At 36.7% G+C, this 20,552-nt stretch overlaps 1 protein-coding gene across 2 annotated transcripts in view; it reads left to right on the forward strand.

Moving 5' to 3' along the window:
* Window positions 1–20,552, forward strand: part of Maco1 (macoilin 1) — a 63,142-nt gene that overhangs the window by 15,570 nt on the left and 27,020 nt on the right. For both annotated transcript variants that reach the window (XM_071617493.1, XM_027937490.2), the window contains exons 2-6: window positions 293–434; window positions 2,314–2,440; window positions 7,169–7,292; window positions 9,094–9,272; window positions 10,987–11,488. In XM_071617493.1, coding sequence (XP_071473594.1) covers window positions 293–434; window positions 2,314–2,440; window positions 7,169–7,292; window positions 9,094–9,272; window positions 10,987–11,488 — 1,074 coding nt within the window. The remainder of the gene's footprint in view (window positions 1–292; window positions 435–2,313; window positions 2,441–7,168; window positions 7,293–9,093; window positions 9,273–10,986; window positions 11,489–20,552) is intronic.

Genomic DNA, 20,552 nt, shown 5'->3' on the forward strand with positions numbered 1-20,552 from the left:
TAGCACATTTTTAAAATAGTGTTGAGATTTAAATTTTTTTTTTCCATCTTAAATGGGATTAAGCAATTTTGGTCATCATCTTATCTCAATAGTTATGAGTCTCAGAATGAACACTAGTGCTTTTTAAAATTTGGATAGGCCAATGGCAGCATCTCTATTTGTGCTTTATCTCTATTGCGCTCATGGTAAAAAAGTTATTTTGTTTGTGTCTTTTAAACCAAAACAGTGCATTTTCTGTTTCTAGTTCTTCACAAATGACCTTGAATTAATTCTTTATTTTTATATTTTGCAGTACATTTTTATACCTGAAATTCCTGGTAGTGTGGGCACTTGTCCTCCTTGCAGATTTTGTCCTGGAGTTCAGATTTGAATACCTGTGGCCATTCTGGCTTTTCATCAGAAGCGTCTATGATTCCTTCAGATACCAGGGACTGGTATGTTTACTAATATATGCTCTCCAACACTGAGGGATTTAATGACCCTTCTCAGAAAATCTTCAATATCTGATGGTGACCTATTTACAGTAGATTTTATAAGCAATGTTTAGGAGACTGCTGTACTGGAATGAGCTAATAGGGTCTATGGACTGAAAACTGGCCTCTTGGGCTATTTTATCTAACCCCAGGTATTCATATCTTTTCCTTCTAGCCATTCAAGTAGAAGGAAGAGATTGGATAGACACTTAAGTAAGGAGATAGTCCTGGAGGAAGCACTAAATTGTTCAGTTCTACACAGAAGTGCTTCTGAAATCCCTGGTAGTAATGGAATTGGAGTTAGAAAAGTGATTCTCAAATTTTTGACTCAAGACCCCTTTACACTCTTAAAAATTATTGAGTACTTCAAAGAGAAGTATTCATGTGGATCATATCTATCCATATTTTTAATATTATAAATTAAAACAAAAATTAAAATGCATATTAACTTACTGAAAATAACAGTAGTAAGCCCATTACATGTTAATATAAATTATGTTTTTTTAAATATTTATTTTTTTAGTTGTAGTTGGACACAATACCTTTATTTTATTTATTTATTTTTATGTGGTTCTGAGGATCGTACCCAGGGCCTTGCACAGCACTCTATTGCTGAGCCACAACCCCAGCCCACAAATTATGTTTTTAAACAAACAAACAAAAAAATTAAAAAATATATTAAAAAATAGAAGAATGGCTTCATTTTTGCAAATCTCTGTAATGTCTGGCTTGATAGAAGACAGCTAGATTTTCATATATGTTTCTGAACTCAATCTATTGCAATACCAAATGTCATGTAACTTTTAGAAATTTCTACTATACACATGAGTGTGAAAAAGTCAGATTATATCTTAGTATTATTACAAAAGCAGTTTTCACTTCAAAACCATCTGGAAGGATCTGAGACCCTCCAGAAATCCCCAGACCGAATTTTTAGAACTACTGGGTTAGCAAGGGCACAGGCCAGGGCTTGTTCTTTGGGTTTGTGTGTTGGTTCCATTGTTGTTTCATAACCACACCTTAAATCAGTAAATCTCCAACCAGGCCTGGTGCTTTGGTCAGAGCAAATCCATGCTTTAAAAAGATGGTGTCAAGCTCATGTCCAGCTGGTAATAGATAGTGGTAACCAGAGGATGGTAACCAGAGGAAGGCTACATTATTAAGATTAGTAACATCAGCTTATGTCTTACTAATATTATGGTTCACCTGTGTTCCAACAAGCCTATCCTTTAAGAATAAGACTCTTGTTGGGTGTTGTGGTACATACCTGTAATCCCTGAACTGCAAGTTCAAGGCCAGCTGCAGCAAGTTAGCAAAGCCCTAGGCAATTTAGTAAGACTCTGTCTAAAAATTAAAAAAATAAAAAGAGCTGAGGATGTAGCTCAGTGGTAAATTACCCCTGGGTTCAATCCGCAGTGCCCACCCTTCCCAAATAAAAAGGCTTTTAGCTGGGGTGTGGCTTGCTGGTGGAGTGCTTGCCCAGCATACCTAAGCCCTGCCTTCAGTCACCAGCACTGAAAACAGAAATGAGACTATCTAGGAGTGGTTTGTGAGGAGAGAGGCTTTTCTGGGTTAAAATTCTTATTCTTTCAGGTAACCCTCCCATAGCTCATTGTGGTCTAGCCTCAGTTTGTTCTGGTCTAGTTCTTCATGATTGAAAGACCATAAATGGCACTAACTCTTTAATGTTGAGTTAACCACTACTTTTTTATATGGATTTTAAATGTTTTAAAATGATCTGTTATTAATTTGCTGTTTTCATTAATTTTGTTCAATAAGCTTTTAAAAACCAGTGTTTGAAAATAATAAGTTCTAAGATGTGATTTCTTTTCTCCCGTAGGCCTTCTCAGTATTTTTTGTTTGTGTAGCATTCACATCCAATATAATATGTCTGCTCTTCATTCCCATACAATGGCTTTTTTTTGCTGCTAGCACATATGTATGGGTTCAGTACGTATGGCACACAGGTAAGTGTTAATGATTTCTTAGATGGATAGAAATTTTAGGTTCAAGTTTTTAAAATATGGTCATTTCTTTGAAAAAATTATTTACAATTGATTTTATGTGGATGTTTTAAAGTTGCCTTTTCTTAATAGATTATAATATACTTTTACAAAATTTTTTTTGTATTATTTAAATCAAAAGTCTAAGCCTTTATGATTTGATATCTCTATAATAGACATTTTAATCACCAACTCTTATTATGAAGATATCCTTTTTTTAAAAAAAGTTGAAGTGGTTTTTGTTTAAAAACAATTGAAGACAGCTGTGTGCCAAATTTTAAAAAAGGTTCCTAGAATAGGTGAACCCATAATTTGACAAAAGAATCCTCACAGTAGCCTTGGCACATGAGGGTTTTAACTCTGATTGAAAACCTACAGTGATAAAGAATTTAACTGTCATTCCTGGTACTCTATTACCCATTTTGGGGCTGCTGTGATAGGAAGTTCTTCTTCATAGTGAACCAAACTCATCCTCCTTTTATTTTTAACCCAACATGTCTCAGCTATTTGGAAGCTCACTGATTCTTAGAGGATCTGAAAGGGTTTTCACCAGAAAAATATATGGGTCTGTGAAAACCTTTGCCTTAACATTTCAAGGGGTCTATAGACCATCCCCTCAAGCCAAAACTAAACCTCTCCCACCTTAATGGGTGTAATCTCCCTTCCCAGTTAACATTTCTTTAGAGATCTGAAGTTCCTGTCATATCCTTTTAAGTCTTTTCTGTTGGCGAAAATGCCTGGTTTCATCAGTTTTTCCCTGTGTGGCATTTCAAGCACACGTCACTAACCTGATCTCTCCAGTTTTTATAGGTTCTGTGTATTATATTTCAGGTATGTTCTAACTAGAGTTGAGCTCACAGCTACCTGCTGCCTTCTTAGAGCTACACTGTTAGTTCAAACCAAGAAAGATGAGATATTTTGACAGTTCCAGCCCACTGTGTTAGCTGGAAAGTGGCATGCAGTGGGATTTGAGGATTGGTTCTCAGAGTCACACTTGTGTACAAAGTTACATGAAACTTAATTCTTAGGCTCAGCTGTAACCTGTAGGGTTTTGACCACTGAGAGAGTGCCAAATAATAAAAGCTCTCTGGAGCAGCATTCATACTCTTCCAAAAGCTCCTAAGAGGATGATGTGAGCCTGATTAGAAGACACAATTGAGCCCTGTTATTCAAAGTATCCACTATCCACTGTATGCTTGATTTTCTCCATCTTGAGCACTCTTTTGTATTTGACTTGATTTATAAGCTACCATGAGCTGTCTGTAGTCTGCTGTCCTCTAATTAGAGTGATTTTTCTTTGCACCAGTTTTTACTTATGTGTCCTTGGCCTGGACTTGGGTTTTGTTGTTTTTTTTTTTTTTTGAGAGAGAGAGAGAGAATTTTTTAGTTTTCGGCGGACACAACATCTTTGTTTGTGTGTGGTGCCGCACGCATGCCATATGAGCACGCTACCGCTTGAGCCACATCCCCAGCCCGGACTTAGGTTTTTCTTAAAAAGCAGACTCAATACTATCTCTGTGAACCTAAACCAAGTTCTGGCCTTTACTTTTCTCATCGACAAGATGAGGAGGTTAGGCATAATTGTGAGTGAGTTGCCATTTACACTAGCTCCTCTCTCTAGGTCTCAGTTTCATGTCTTGTCATATGGAGGTGGAATAATCTAGATAATGTAAAAGAGAGACCCTTCCAGTGCAAATATTTTGGGACTTTGAGGAACTATGGTGATTCTCTAAATTTCTTCAATAATATTTTAGTAAGAGAGAGGAAACTAAGCATATAACTCTTAGTAGAACCTTTCAGGAACTGTAGTTGAGTGAGTGACCCACCAGATAGCAGGTAGTTACATCATGAAATGATACTTGGCTCTCTTCAGCCCTTGGCCTCAGTTCATTAGAATGACTAAATTGTGAAATATGTTTTAAATTGGAATAATTAGTACTGAAAAAAACAAGCAAAATAAAATGAAAACTTGTAGTTTTATTGGGCCTGACAAATGAGTACAATTTGTATAACTTGGGGCTAATTTTTTCTCTAGTTCTTAAAATTTTAAATTCTTTCCTAAGAATGTTAGGAATATAGGGGCTGGGGATGTGGTTCAAGCGGAGCGCTCACCTGGCATGCGAGCGGCCCGGGTTCGATCCTCAGCACCACATACAAACAAAGATATTATGTCCGCCAAAAACTAAAAAATAAATTTTAAAAACTCTCTCTCTCTCTCTTAAAAAAATTAATATTAAAATTCTCTCTCAAAAAAAAGAATGTTAGGAATATACAAATTATATATGGCCACAAAATAATGATAATACACTGTTGTAACCTTTTTCCTTGCTATTAAGAGAAAAAAAGGCCAAGATACAAAACTGAATTTATAATAGAATTATTACTCTTATTAAAAAATGCTTCCAATGTAGCTTTATTTACTGAGTAGATGTAGAAATATGAACATTTGTCTTTTTTCTGTAATCTGTTTATTATGTTTATAATAACTTAATACATTCATACAGGAAATAGGGAATATAAATTTTTGAAATGATTCTAAAAATTTATATTAAAGGTTGCTATTTTTCTTTCTATATTCTGAAAGTACCTATTTTTGCTGTGTTAAGTCCATAAGAATGTTTGAAGTCAATAATCACCTTCACAGAGTTTCCCTTATTGATTTAACTTAGGGACCAGGCTTAAGAGGATTTTGGTTTTTCTTAAAAGCAGACTCAATACTATCTCTGTGAACCTGAACCAAATTTTGCTTAAGTTCTGGCCTTTACTTTTCTCCTCAACATGATGAGGAAGTTAGGCATAATGATCTTCCTAGTTTCAAGATCCTATGATTTTTTTTTTTTTAATATTTATTTTTTAGTTTTCGGCGGACACAACATCTTTGTTTGTATGTGGTGCTGAGGATCGAACCCGGGCCGCACGCATGCCAGGCGAGCGCTCCGCTTGAGCCACATCCCTAGCCCCCTATGATTTTTTTCATCTCAAAAATCCATAGCAGAAAGCCTTTAGGTCCCTAATTTTTCCCCCTTATGCCTATGTAGTCCACATTTATAATTATCCCGTTGTTAATCATGTCCTAATGTAAATGAATCTAGTCTGCAGGTTTTGAGTCCAAGTCATTTCCCAATATTTACATCTTGTTTATTCTGTTGCAGGTTGATTTTCCTCCCTTGGAAATTGTTTTTAATTACAAAATGAGTATGAGCTGTGGTTAAGAAAAACACATTTTCAAATAGTACTTAAATGTCCAAAAAACACTATATTGTTTTACTGTTACAGCTGATTCATACTTAAGAATTTTATTTTTTAAAACATTCTGGGTGGGGTTGTGGCTCAGCAGTAGAGCACTTGCCTAGCATTTGCGAGGCGCTGGGTTCGATCCTTAGCACCACATAAAAATAAATAAACAAAATAAAGGTATATGTCCAACTACAACTAAAAAATAAAAAAAAAAATACTTTAAGAAAAAAAAAACTCATCATTCCATGAGAATACAGATCTTTTCCATTCTTCAGATAATCTGCAATCTATTTAAATATATAAATTTATCACAATTAAATAGCTGCCTATTGATAGACATTTAAATTAAAATAAAGTTTTTATTATTGCAAATAATACTATGATTAATATTCTTAAACATTTATCTCAGGGCTCTTATATTTCTGTAGGGTAGAGTCCTAGAAGTAGAATTTCTGGAATAAAAGTACAAGTTAAACTGGGTGCTGTGGCACATACCTGTAATTCCAGTGGCTCAGGAGGCTGAGATAAGAGGATTGGGGTTTCAAAGCCAGCCTCAGCAATGACAAGGTGCTAAGCAACTCAGTGAGACCCTGTCTCTAAATAAAATACAAAATATGGCTGGGGATGTGACTCAGTGGTTGAGTGCCCCTGAGTTCAATCCTAGGTACCCAAAAGAAAAAAAGTACAAGTTAAACCAAAGAAGTACAAGTTGCCACAATTTTGATTATTGTCAAGTACGAGGCTAAACCTTTCCTCACACCTTTCTTGTACTTTTATTAGACTTTAAAATTTTTTCTCTAGTGGGTTAAAAAAAAAATGAATGTAATTATTTTTAATTTCGTATTTCCCTAAATTGTACTTTTTCATATTTTCTTCTAGTCATCTATGTTTTGTGACTTGTAAATTTTCCTCAGTTCCTTTTGTTTTGTTTTTGTTTTTTGGTGGGGGTGGCGACAATGCTGAAGATTGAACCCAGTGGGCCTTGTACATACTAGGCACATTTTATGCTGTTCAATTACAGTTCCCTGACATCCACACACTCGTTTTTGTTTTGGGATGAGGTCTTACTGTGTTGCCCAGGCTGGCTGAGAACTTCTGGGTTCAAGTGATCCTTCCCCCTCAGTGTCCAGAGTGGCTGGGACTACAGATGTGGGCACCCCCCACCCCCACTGTCTTCAGTACCTTTTTTAAATTGATTTATAGGAGCTTGTTGTATGTTAGGACTATGAATATTTTGTTTTATGTATTTTCTGCCAGAACGATTGCCTTTTATTTTATCAGTGATTCTATGAAAATGTTTGTCATATAAGAGCTTTTAATTTGCATCAGATTGCTTTTTAGTTTAGTGGAAAGTCTCAATGAAAGTTATTGTAGTTGAATCAGTGTCCCAAATAACCCATCTGTTGTGTTAGTTAATGTTTCATTGATGCTTGTTTCTCTGCTGCTTTCCCACAGAAAGGGGAGTGTGTTTGCCTACAGTGTCCCTCTGGATACTCTTTGTTTATATTGAAGCAGCAATTAGATTTAAAGATCTCAAAAATTTTCACGTAGACCTTTGTCGTCCATTTGCTGCTCACTGGTAAGTATTATCTATACTCAATCTATAATTCACTTCTTAGTGGAATGGTAAGTTTAGCTGTGAATTTTTTCTTATTGTGAGTCCAGGAGCAGAACAGCACTGGTGGTAAATAGCGTGGACCCTCTTTTCAGGCAGATGAGTGCTGGAATCCCAGTTCCTGTTCCAACAGCTCTAAGCTTCAACTTTCTTACCTGTGTCTCCTGGGGTCACAGGAAAGAGTAAATGAGGTGATACACGCAAACTATTTAACTTAATGCCAAGTACATTGAAGTCTGATAAATGTTAACTATTTTTATTATAATCTGATATGATTCCAAAAAGTCTTCATGAGAAATACACGGCTATTTTATGAAGCTTAAAAGAACTTAGAATTTCCTTATTTATAGAGTAAGAGAATATTACTAATAATTCTTCAAGGAATATTATTTCTTCTTACGAAATATAAATGAATATCAAGTCATTTTTCATTTAGGCTTGATCAGAAGCTTCTTTTTTTTTAATATTTGTTTAATTATACATGGACACAACATCTTTATTTTGTTTACTTATTTTCATGTGGTGCTGAAGATCGAACACAGTACCTCACATGTGTGAGGCAAGTGCTCTGCCACTGAGCCGTAACCCCAGCCCCAGAGACTTCTTATTTCCAGAAACTTTTTTTGCATTTATTATGATTTTTGTTTGCATTTATTATGGAAATCACCACTAAATGTATGTTTCTCTTAAACACACCATTTTTTATTTGCTAATATTTATGGAAAACCTAAAATAAACAGGAATCAACTAAAAAAATAAATAATTGTTTCCAATATTTTTAGTCTTCTCACTAACAAGTGAATTAAATAACCTGGTCATTAAAACTTGTCACTTTAAATTTGTAGTGAGACCACATTTAGACTAATTACAAATTGGTAAGGTTTAATGTTAATGAAGCTTAATGTATGTTCCACAATATTTGAAGAGTTTTTGAAACAGTATTAGGCAGGTGATGAGCTGAATTAAATATTTCAACTTTCTATTCCAGAAATTAAAGTTGTTGGTACGCTTGGTTTAATTTGGTGGCACAACCCAAATGTTAGCTCTCATATTAGATACTTATTTAAATTATTCTGGAATTTATGTGTGACAGTGTTTGTGGACTAATTTTCCAGGAATATATGGTGTCATTACCCCTGAGATAGCAAGACTGTGTCAAAGTAGTTACCTAAATTTGACCCTGCTTTCTAGTATTAAAACCCAAATGACGTCTTTTTGAATTTTTATCTATTTATTTATATGTGGTGCTGAGATTTGAACCCAGTGCCTCACACATGCTAGGCAAGCATTCTGCCACTGAGCCATAACTCCAGCCCCTTGAATTTTTAATACATAGAATGTTTACTTGTGGCCACCCATAAATTCTCTACCCTTTCAATTTTTAAAAATATACAGATGTCTCAGTTTCAATGCATAAGGCAGGTCAGTGTTTCTTCAAGGCATTAGCTTGGCATCTGAGAGTCAGCTGTGGTGGTGACTCCTTGAGTAGTTCACCAGAGTCTGATGGGAAGGGTTTTCTTTTGGTCTAGGAGTTCTGTTGATCCTTTGGGGGCTTGTTTTCCGTGCAGCTACCTCAGATTTCCACAGACATTTAATAAATGTAGACATGACAATTGTGTGTTTATTGAATACTTCTTCAACTACCATCATCAACTAAAATTTATTTTTTGATTCTAGGAATTTATTTTCTCATTTAAATCATGAATAGCCACATGTGCTTGATGCATGTGTTGTTTATTTTAAAGTTTGTTTATCTGTTTTCTAGTATTGGGTACCCTGTGGTGACTCTGGGCTTTGGCTTCAAAAGTTATGTGAGCTACAAAATGCGGTTAAGGAAGCAGAAGGAAGTACAAAAGGAGAACGAATTTTACATGCAGCTTCTTCAGCAGGCCCTCCCTCCAGAGCAGCAGATGCTACAGAAGCAAGAAAAAGAGGCAGAGGAAGGTAGGTCTTTACCCTAAAGCTGTTGACTAAAAGGCTAGTTGTGGTTTTTGACTCTCAGTAGAATTATCTTTTAAGGAAAAATAGCTAGAATTTTAGATTTTTCTACTTTCTGGTGTTCCTTCTCAGGGCCATTGTTTGATTGTAAAATAAGGATTGTAGATGACTTTTTTTTTTTTTAGTTTTAGGTGGACACTATCTTTATTTTATGTGGTTCAGAGGATCGAACCCAGTGCCTCATGCATACTAGGTGAGCACTCTACCACTGAGGCACAACCCCAGCCCTTGATGAAATTTTTTATCTATTCTCTGAAGGCCATCAGCTTATAATTATAACTATGCTTATTTCATAATTTTTATTTTTAGTTTCTTATTTTATGTCATAAATTTTTTTAAACACTTATTCTCGGAAACAAAATACATAACTGTAAATTTGTAATTAAAACAAGCCAAGAGGGTTGGGGTTGTAGCTCAGTGGTAGAGTGCTCGCCTCTCACATGCGAGGCCCTGGGTTCGATCCTCAGCACCACGTAAAAAAATAAATAAGTGAAATAAAGGTATTATGTCCAAAAAAAAAAAAAAACAAGCCAAGAACCAAAGTATAAGCAAGATAGAGATGTGGACATAGGAAATTGAGTTTTATATGTCAGAAGTCTTCAATGTAGAGCCAAGACTGATAGGTTCTATTCTTGAGTTTCTTGCAATGTAATGTGGATTTATTATTATTATTATTTTTTGTTTTCCTTTTGTACTGGGGATTGAACTCTGGGTATTGAGCCACATCCCCAGCCCTATTTTTAAATTTTATTTTATTTAGAGACAGGGTCTCACTGAGTTGCTTTGCACTTGGTTTTGCTGAGGCTGGCTTTGAACTCACAATCCTCCTGAGCCACTGGGATTACAAGCATGTGCCACCACGCCCAGGATAATGTGGATTTTAAATTGGACCATATCTAATGGAACTTGTCTTGTGGGCATTTAACCAACAGAGATAGATGAATTCACAGTAATACTAGTTTTCTCAGTTTAGGAGTTGGAAGTTTGAGGTCATGTTTTTTGTTAATTAATATATGTCAAAATCTTTTTCTTTGTGGTACAGAAATCTCTTATATAGACCTTCAACAACTTGGAATGTATAGAGCTGATACAGAGTATTCTTTACTAGTGATCTAATAAATAATAAGACTATTACCTCAGCACTGGACTTAAGAAAAAGGATATATGTTCTGCATCTTAAAATCATACATCCTCTTTTATTTTATTTAATTTCTGTGTTTCTGTAAACATGTCTGTGAAGTTGCTAGAAATTTATTCAATAGGCATCTTTTAAATAGGGCCTCTTAGGAGAAAATCTGCCTTTATTTTCTTAACCCCATGACAGACAAGTTTGATTTGACTGATATATGAAGTATGACTTGAATATAAAATTTCTTATCCTACTTTAAGGCCCAACCATAAATGACTTCATATGTGATGGTGTTTGATAAATGATGATGATTTTCAAATTTTGCAACTTCTCCAATGTGTTTAGATTGGCTTCTTGAATTCAACACAGTGTGCTGTGACTCTTGCTTCTAAATGAGTTTGCATATTTATATGGTGAATTTCTAACCATAAACTAATACAATTTGTTGAATCAGTACAGTATATGTTTTTAAAAAACTAAATATTCCGGTATGGTTTTTTTTTTTCTGTTGGTTTGTTTTTGGTATTGTAGCAGCCAAAGGATTACCTGATATGGATTCCTCGATCCTTATACACCACAATGGAGGCATCCCCGCCAACAAAAAACTGTCCACAACTTTGCCAGAGATAGAATATCGAGAAAAAGGGAAAGAAAAGGACAAGGATGCCAAAAAACACAACCTTGGAATAAATAACAACAATATACTACAACCCGTAGACTCTAAAATACAAGAAATTGAGTATATGGAAAACCATATCAATAGTAAAAGATTAAATAATGATCTTGTGGGAAGTACAGAAAATCTCTTGAAAGAGGACTCATGCACTGCTTCCTCCAAAAATTACAAAAATGCCAGTGGAGTTGTGAACTCCTCACCTCGAAGTCACAGCGCCACAAATGGGAGCATTCCTTCGTCATCTAGTAAAAACGAAAAGAAGCAAAAGTGCACTAGCAAGAGCCCAAGTTCACACAAGGACTTAATGGAAAACTGTATTCCTAATAACCAGCTAAGCAAACCAGATGCACTGGTAAGGTAAGTGTGTGTGCTGTGTCCCTGCCATCACTTTCCAATGAACTTGATATATTCTTGAAAAACAGTCTCCCCTATGGGCCTGTAGGAACTATTGGTGATCAGATATTGTGAATAGGTGAATGGTGATATTTGGTGTTTGTTTTGCATAGGTTTGTTAACCACCTGATGCCATTGTCTTGCAGCATTGACTTAACTTTTTCATGTGCTCTAAAAAAGCGATGATGGTGATTACTTCCATACTTGACAAATTTACATGTAACCATTCTCATAGGTATCAAAATAATCCATGTCCTTTTATGTTTGTATATCCAAAGTTGTTTTGGCAAAAACAAGAGTTTTTGCCCTGTTCATGCAAATTTCTTTATTTGTCAAACAGATATAGATAGTAGGGGTGGGGTCAGAAAGTTCTTTACCACCTTGGGCTTGATTTATTTATTTTGTTTGTTTTTCTGCACATAGAATGTGAATTATTCCTAGATAACTCTGGTAAAATTAGGTTTGAAAAGTAATCTCTTTGTAAAATGTCCATAGACAAATACAAGTTTAGATGGGGATTTTAATCAGAAGTGTTTGTTTTCTCATCTTTAATTAGAAGAATACCATTGTTATATGACCCCGCCTGGTTCAGACTGTTAGGCAAACACAAATATGTTGCTTTTACCTAAAATCTTTATCTGGAAACTGATATCTGAACTGGAGCTTTTCTTGTTATTGCTAACTCAAGCAGGCAATTATAACTCTACTCATCCATAAATTATATTTCACTTCCGGTGGCTTACTTAAAGGCCAAGTATAATTTATTCTAGGAGGGAGGGTTTCTAGTATTTTAAATTTTGTTAACCAGATTATTAATTTGTTTTAATTTTCTGATTGGCAACTGGATTAAGGGAAATATATTTAGTTTCTACTGGTATAGGCTCTAGAAGTTTCATAGTTCCATGCTACTTTTGCAAGCCCACATGGCTGATGCTGGGTTGGGCATCCTCACAAGTTTATATGAGGTTCTGCCCCCCATCATGCCCTACAGAGAAAATGCTAAGCAGAGAACCCTCTCCTCTCCTTGGGAGAAAGACCTGTTAGTGGACCTTCTATTTCAAAAGGAATTTCCTACAAATCTACTAGATGCTATAGATAAAAATCTGTCACAAGCTTTTTAAAAAATATATGTATTTTTAGTTGTAGAGGGACACAATGTCTTTTACTTTTATGTATTTATTTTTATGTGGTGCTAAGGATCCAACCCAGGGCCTCACACATGTGAGGCAAGTGCTCTACCACTGTGCCACAACCCCAGCCCTGCCACAAGCTATTACACATCCCTTTCTTCTATATGATTTTAATAATAGTAGTCAAGCCAAAGAGTTTTCCTCTGTTGGTTTTTGCTGAGAGTGGTTAAAACTCAGTCTTGTGGGGTGCGGTGGCACACACCTGTAGTCCCATTAGCTTGGGAGCCTGAGACAGGAGGATCACGAGTTCAAAGCCAGCCTCAGCAAAGGCGAGGTGCTTGAGACGCATAGGGCTGGGATGTGGCTCAGTAGTTGAGTGCCCCTGAGTTCAATCCCTGGTACCAAAACCAAAACAAAAACAAACAAAAAAAACCTCAAGCCTTGTGATACTTGGATCCTGGTGGTGAGGTTAATGGTTTTGCTATCTCATATATCTTTAGTAGAGAATATTGAGGGCCCAAATGGCTAATTGGCCAGTAAACTAGAAAGGATGCTGTGTTTTTTGTGCCCCCCTGTCTGCTCCTGGGAGGTATGCCTCCTCCTGTGGTCACCATTGTGTACTATGCCTTGACCTACAGGGCCCCAGGGCATTAATCTGTTTTAGAGAACTACTTGCTATCAAATAAATATAAAATGTTACATTTAAGTAGTTTTGTAAGCTTCCATGGGATTATTTTCAACTTGCTATTTATTTTTTTGGGGGGGGTACTGGGGAATTGAACCCGTGGGCACTGAGCTACTTCCCTAGCTCTTTTTATTTATTTATTTTTATTTTGAGAGAGGGTCTTGCTAAATTACCAAGTCTGGCCTTGAACTTGTGATCCTCCTGCCTCAGCTCCTAAATCGCTGGGGACGACAGATGGGTGCCACCACACCTGGCTTATTTTCAACTTTTAATGCAGTATAAAAATAAAGAGATAACCTAAATATCCAATAGTGCAAAGTATTTAAATAAATATGGCCCATTCACTTGGTGGACTTTTAATACATTACAAATTTTTTGAGCCTTATTAAAGAATATATGAGAATATACATGGTATGTTTCATAACAAAGGAAAAAACATTTTAATTAAAAATAATTTTTTTCTTATATACACAGAAAAAGAATTGGAAAGGAAAAGAACCAAAGTGTTACAAGTTATTGCCCATGACAATACTGGACATTTATTTTTTATTCTTACTTTCCCACGTTTTAAAATTTTTCCATGAGGAACAACAGTGAAAGAGTTTGAAGGAAAGGTACTTATCAGCATATTATGCAGCTGGCCTGGAGAGGCCTTATCTCACTTCCTTCCATACTTGCCTGTCTCCTCCAGTTTGACTTCATATGTTTTCAAGAATGGTAATTAGACTGATGGATCTAAATCTGCCATGTTTGAGTTGCTAGCTAGGGGGTGTTTGTTATCTTCAGATGGAGAAGGCTAGACTCAGTGGTCTCTAGGGCTCCTTCTGCCACGAACACACCTGGGCCGACACTGAATACACATGCCCTTTGCTTCTGCAGGCACACCAGGGGCTATAACTTCCACAGAGATGCTTTCTGTCCTCTTTCAAATGTTTAAGAAAAATTTTGAAAACTAATATTTATTATTTTAATCATTAACTCTACTACAATAATAAATTAATTGCAACACATTCTATACCCGTTTGTCTTAACACCAGGTTAAGAGCTGCTATTTTTGAGGGACCAATTCAGTGACTTTGAGTAGAAAACTAATTGCTAGTCCACCTCTTTTTCTCTTTTTTACCTCCCTCTCGCCCTCTTTCCCTATTTCATCTTTCTCCATCCCTTCCACCCTTCCTCCTTCCCTTTCCCTCTTTTTTTCTCTCCCTCCTTTCTTTCTTTCTCTCCTTCCTTCTCTTTTTTTCTTCCTTCCCTCCCTCCCTTCCCTGACCTTTCTTTCTAACAGGGTCTTGTTAAGTCGCCCAGGCTGGCCTCAAACTTGAAATCCTCCTACCTCAACTTCCCAAGGCTGGGATTTACAGGTGTGAGCCACCATGCCTGGCCCCTGGTTCACCACTTCCAAGGAGAATTTTTTGTGGATTGTTGTGTCTGTCCAAATAAGATGCGATGGCATTCACTGTAAGAGGCCTGCAGTCCTGCGGGTCTTTTCTCAGACTCTCCAGGCTTCAAGGATGTTCCTTAGGATGCTGTATACCACAGGTTGGCAGACACAGTAGCACCCAAGCCAAATCTGGCCCACTGCCTGTTTTTGTAAATATAAATCTTGTTGGAACACAACCATGCAGATTCATTTACTTAATGCCAGTGGTTGCTTTCATGCTACAGTGGCAGAGTTGAGTAGCTGTGACAGAGACTGTATGACCTGCAAAGCCAAAAATACTTTCTGGCACTGTACAGAAAAAGTTATATGACCTCCATTGTACAGTAGTTATTTGTTTGGAGGATCTTTCCCCTTTATTAGACAATGAGCTCTAGAGGACAGAACCAAGGCCTCTTTTGTTTTTTTATTTCTCTGTAAATATAAAGTTCTTAATAATCTACTCAGAATGCTGAGGCAGGAGGATTGCAAGTTCGAGGCCAGCCTGGGCAACTTAGTGAGACCCTGTCTCAAAATAAAACAGGGCCAGGAATGTAACTCAGTTCCTCCTTGCCCCTGGGTCCAATCCCTAGTACAGTATGCAAAACAAAACAAAATTAATGTTCTTAGTGAATATTTGTTGAATAAATGAATAACATGAGGGCAAGGAACTGAGCCAAGGCAGAAGGCTTTAGTCTACAAAGAAGCAGAAATCCCAGCAGCTTGGGAGGCTGAGATAGGAGAATCGTGAGTTCAAAGCCAGCCTCAGCAACCATGAGGCACTAAGCAACTAAGTGAGACCCTATCTCTAAAAAAAAACAGGGCAGGGGCTGTGGTTCAGTGGTCAAGTACCCCAGAGTTCAATTTCAATCCCGGGTAACCACCTTCCCCCCTCAAAAAAAAAAAAAAAAAAAAGAGAAGCAGATTGCTAAAGGAAAGGAATAAGAGAGAATGTGGGGAGCTTGGGAATAATAAGTGTTACCTATATTCTGCCCTGGAAAACTCTGAGAACTTACCGAAGCCTGTCCAAAGTCCTCTTTTGTTTGGGGAAATACATACCTTACGAAATGACTCTTTTTCCTAGTTTAATTAATGAATTCTTTACCCAAGGTATTTAAAAACAGACTTTTAATTTTATCGGAAAAATTCTAGCCAAAAGTAGACAAAGTAATGAAAATCAGTCATTTTAACTAAGTGCAATGTTTGAAAGAATATTGTAAATTAGAATAAGATTTTAAAATTTTCCAGTGGTCAATTAAAATATATTTCAAGTCTCCTCAATACTGTAAACTTTTTTTTTTTTTTTAAATAAGCACTCAACTGACTAAACTATATTCTCAGCCCTGATCTGTAATTTTTTTTTTAAATTTTTAATTTACATTTTAGTTTTCGGCAGACACAACATCTTTGTATGTGGTGCCGAGGATCGAACCCGGGGCCGCACCCATGCCAGGCGAGCGCGCTACCGCTTGAGCCACATCCCCAGCCCCTGCAAAAAAATTTTTTAAAGTTATGTTTTGTTTTTTAATTCTGGGGATCAAACCCAGAGCATTCTGTCACTGAGCTATATCCCCAGTGCCCCCTCTCCCTTTTGTTTTAGTACTTTTTTTTCTTTTTCCTGTGCTGGGGCTAAAAATCCAGAGCCTAGCACATGTTAGGCAAGGGCTCAACCACTGCACTACACTGCCCTTCCCCCTTATCTTTTATTTTGAGACAAGGTGTCACTAAGTTGCTGAGGCTGGCGTCAAACTTGAAATTGTACTACCTCCACTTTCTGAGTAGCTGGGATTACAGGTGTGTACCACAAGGCCCAGCTGTGAAAAAAGTTCCTAATAAAATGGGGGGGGGGAATAGTCCCACCACTATAACACAAATCACTGTTAAAATTGTGTTGTATTTAAAAAATATCTATATATGTATATATATATATATATATATTATTTTTAAAAAATATTTATTTTGGTTGTAGTTGGATATAGTAACTTCATTTTATTTTTTAATTTTTATGTGGTGCTGAGGATCAAACCCAGTGCCTCGCTGTGCCAGGCAAGCGCCCCACCACTGAGCCACAACCCAACCCAATATGTATAAAATATATGTATTTTAGTTGTAGCTGGACACAGTACCTTTATTTTATTTTTATGTGGTGCTAAGGATCAAAGCCAGTGCCTCACACGTGCTAGGCAAGTGCTCTGCCACTGAGCCACAGCCTCAGCCCTTGTTGTGTTGTGTTTTTTTAATCAGCTAATTCTGCTACTTGTTGCCATAGTATTTGGTATTTGTGTAGGGTTTTTTATTTGTTTGTTTGTTTTGTTTTTTTAAGGTTTTATTTTTTAGAGCAGTTTAAAGTTCATAGAAAAATCAAGTGGAAGGTACAGAGATTTCCCGTTGGTCCCCGTCTCGACATTATTAACAACATTCCCTGCCAGAGTGGAACATTTGTTATAATTGATGAACCTACTTTGACACACATCATTATCACCTGAAGTTCATAGTTTGCCTTAAGATTCACTCTCAGTGGTAAACATTAGGTGAGTTTGGACAAATTTACAACAGTTATGCACCATCATGATGCATCCAGAGTAGTTTCCCTAAAAGTCCTTCTCAAGCCTATTCATTCCTCTCTTCCTTCTAATCCCTGTCAAGCAGTGCTATTTTACTAATGCTTTGCCTTTTCCAGAATGTCATATTATTTGAATCATATAGTATATAGCCCATTTAGACTGTCTTCTTTCACTTAGTAACATACATTTTAGATTGGCACACACCTGTAATCCCAGGTACTTAGGAAGCTTAAGTAGGAGAATTGAAAAGTTCGAAGCCAGCTTGGGCAACTTAGCAAGGCCCTGCCTCAAAACTTAAAAAAAACAGAGCTGGGTATATATATCAGTGGTCAAACACTGCTGAGGTTAATTCCCAGCCTTGGGTGGCGTGGGAGTGGGGGATTCCTCCATGTCTTTTCATGGTTTGATAGCTCATTCCTTTTTAGGACTGAATGACCCGTTGTCTGGAAGTATCATAGTTTATTTATGTATTCATCTACTGAAGAACATCTTTATTACTTTTAAGTTTTGGAAATTATGAAAAACTGCTATAAATATGTGACAATCCAGCTTTCTAGTTCTTTCTTTCATGCCTCCTTTCATTAAAGTTGTATGCGTAGTTTTTGTGTCCTTAATTTTTCACTTAAATTGTATCAAAATCATTTTCCCAACTTGACCTCATTTTCTTGTGGTGTGGAATATTCCAAGACAGTTCTGTGTGGCCATCTGCAGCTGCTGTCTAAGATGGGCAGATCAGGTAGGACATCTGAACCTGCTACCTGGGGTTGGGAGGCCTGCAGGCAGAGGATCAGCAGTTTGATTTGCATTTGGCACAAAGCTCCCTCCTCTTAAGTACTACCCAAGACAGTGAGGCTACTTTCTGGTAATGGTTACTTGTTTTAGTTTTCTGGGTAAGGGAGAGAATTCAAAACTCCAGGTTAACAAAATGTAAAGTGATCCTTATTCTGTAGAAATGTTGAAGCAAAGTCTCTTCTAAATTGATTTCCATTCTATTGCTTTTTGTATCCAAAACGGAAGATTCTCTTTTTTTTAATGTTGTTTTTAATATGATATCAATTTATTAAAGTGGTTGTATTGTATCGGGTGTGAAGAGTCATTAAAAAAGAAGTATCCAGAGTTCACTTGGCAAAATATCACAAACAAAACTAAGCAGAATTAAGAACAGGTTTTTATGTTTTGTTTTGTTTGGGCTTATCTTTTTTTTTTGCAACTGGAAGATATCTAGACCAGTTTTCCCTGACCCCACTGCTTTCTATCTGTGAAGTAAAGGAGTTGTAGAAGATTAAGTAGCTAGTGCAGGGAGCCCAGCTCGAGTGGTAGTGCCAGGACCGTACTGAAGTTTCTTGACTTCTACACTTTCAGTTATACATCCTGCATTTAAAAAGTTTATCAACCTCCTTTGTTTTTCTGCTTCATGTTTTTGTGGTTTTATTTTAAATGTACATACAACCAACATTGGCTCAAGGATTGGCACCAGAGTTCAATTTTATGATCTCAATGCTGAAATCTATGGAAGAAATGTTTGGAACTTTAGACTTTCTTTACTTTCCTTTCTGCTAGAAGGGTGACGTCCTAAGTGTTTTAAAATTTTTTGCTCTTGCCAAAGACACAAGGATATACTTACCTGTAATAAATTACAGTGGCCTGCTACTTGTGTTCTCAAAAGCTCATATTAGGCGTAGTTTAGGAATCAGTCTGGTCCACACAACCTAGAGCAACCCAGCATAGGATTTGCCATTAATTGCTTGAATAGTTTTAGCTTGGCAACAGCAGACCTAAGAACCTGAATGGAAAGACCAGGGGTGAAAGCATTAGCTTACCTGCAGAAAGGCCCCTATTGACCAGATTCCTCTTTCTGCTTAGGAGGCCTGGGTTCCTCAGGTGTGGGCACTGCTGTGATGGTAAGTTCCTAAAATTGTGAGCTGTGGAAGAGGGAAGTTCCTTTTCTTAAGGGGAAAATGGAAATCTGGGTGAAGTTGTAACATACTGAACACTCAACTCTTATTTCTTCCTAAAATTCCTGCGGTTGTTTTAGGCACACCATAATGTTATTACTAAAGCTTGGTTTGCTCCTACAATTAATTCTGTTTGTTGACTTGAAAGCCCAGAGTGGGGGTGGGGTAGGGAGAGTGGAGAAAACTTTTCCCAGGATTTTTCCTGAAATCTTTAACAAGTGATGTCCTGCCTCTGAGGAGGAAAATAGGGAAATGCTTACAGAGATTTCAATTTATTCATCTGCACTGAGGATATTTAACTTACATGCATATCCAGGAACATTATCAGATCCAGATCTTAAAGAAATGCTTTTAGAGTTTATAGATTAAAAATATAATTTACAATATAATGTTCTAATTCATCAATGAGTTATGTTGATTAGTATTTGTTTTAATATTCTATGATATACTTAGTAGTCTTTGTTATGTGTATTTCTTGTTTAAGCTGTTGAGCAAAATATTGGCCTTCTGGCCCTCATAAACCTGTGTTTATATTTTATGATTTTAAGTTTCTCTTTAGAAAGGCAACAAAGACAGCAAAAACCAAAAAATAGTCAGCTTTCCCCCTAACTTGTGGTTGGCACAGATTGTTCAGATGTGAAGATTTGACTGATAGTTCACAGACTTTCGTATTTCTGAATCTAACTGTCTAATTGTCTTCTTGATACGAAGATTTAAGATCTCTGTGTAACCTTACTGTTAGAAGGCTCCTTGGTGTGTGTGCTTGTGGTGTTTGCACACTTTATAGTGTTTCCTGTTTTCAGTTTGCCCACATTATGTAAGATGTCTGCATACAATTTAAAATGATATATCCACTGAAAAGAAGGAGCATTATTTTATTTATTGATTGATATATGGGTAGATAGATAGATATGGGGTGTTGAACCCAGAGCACTCTACCACTGGGCTATATCCCCAGCTCTTTTTATTTATTTTTTTAATATTTTTTTTTAAAGAGAAAGAGAGAGAGAATTTTTTAATATTTATTTATTAGTTCTCGGCGGACACAACATCTTTGTTTGTATGTGGTGCTGAGGATCGAACCTGGGCCGCACGCATGCCAGGCGAGCGCGCTACCACTTGAGCCACATCCCCAGCCCTTTATTTTTTATTTTGAAATAGGGTCTTGCTAAGTTGCGGAGACTAACCTCAAATTTGAAATCCTTCTGCCTCAGCCTCCCAGGTCACTGGGGTTACAGGCGTGTGCCACCATGTCCAGCTGAAAGAGGCATAGTTTT

Source organism: Marmota flaviventris, chromosome 10 (assembly GCF_047511675.1).
Source record: "Marmota flaviventris isolate mMarFla1 chromosome 10, mMarFla1.hap1, whole genome shotgun sequence".
Taxonomy (NCBI): Eukaryota; Metazoa; Chordata; class Mammalia; order Rodentia; family Sciuridae; genus Marmota; species Marmota flaviventris.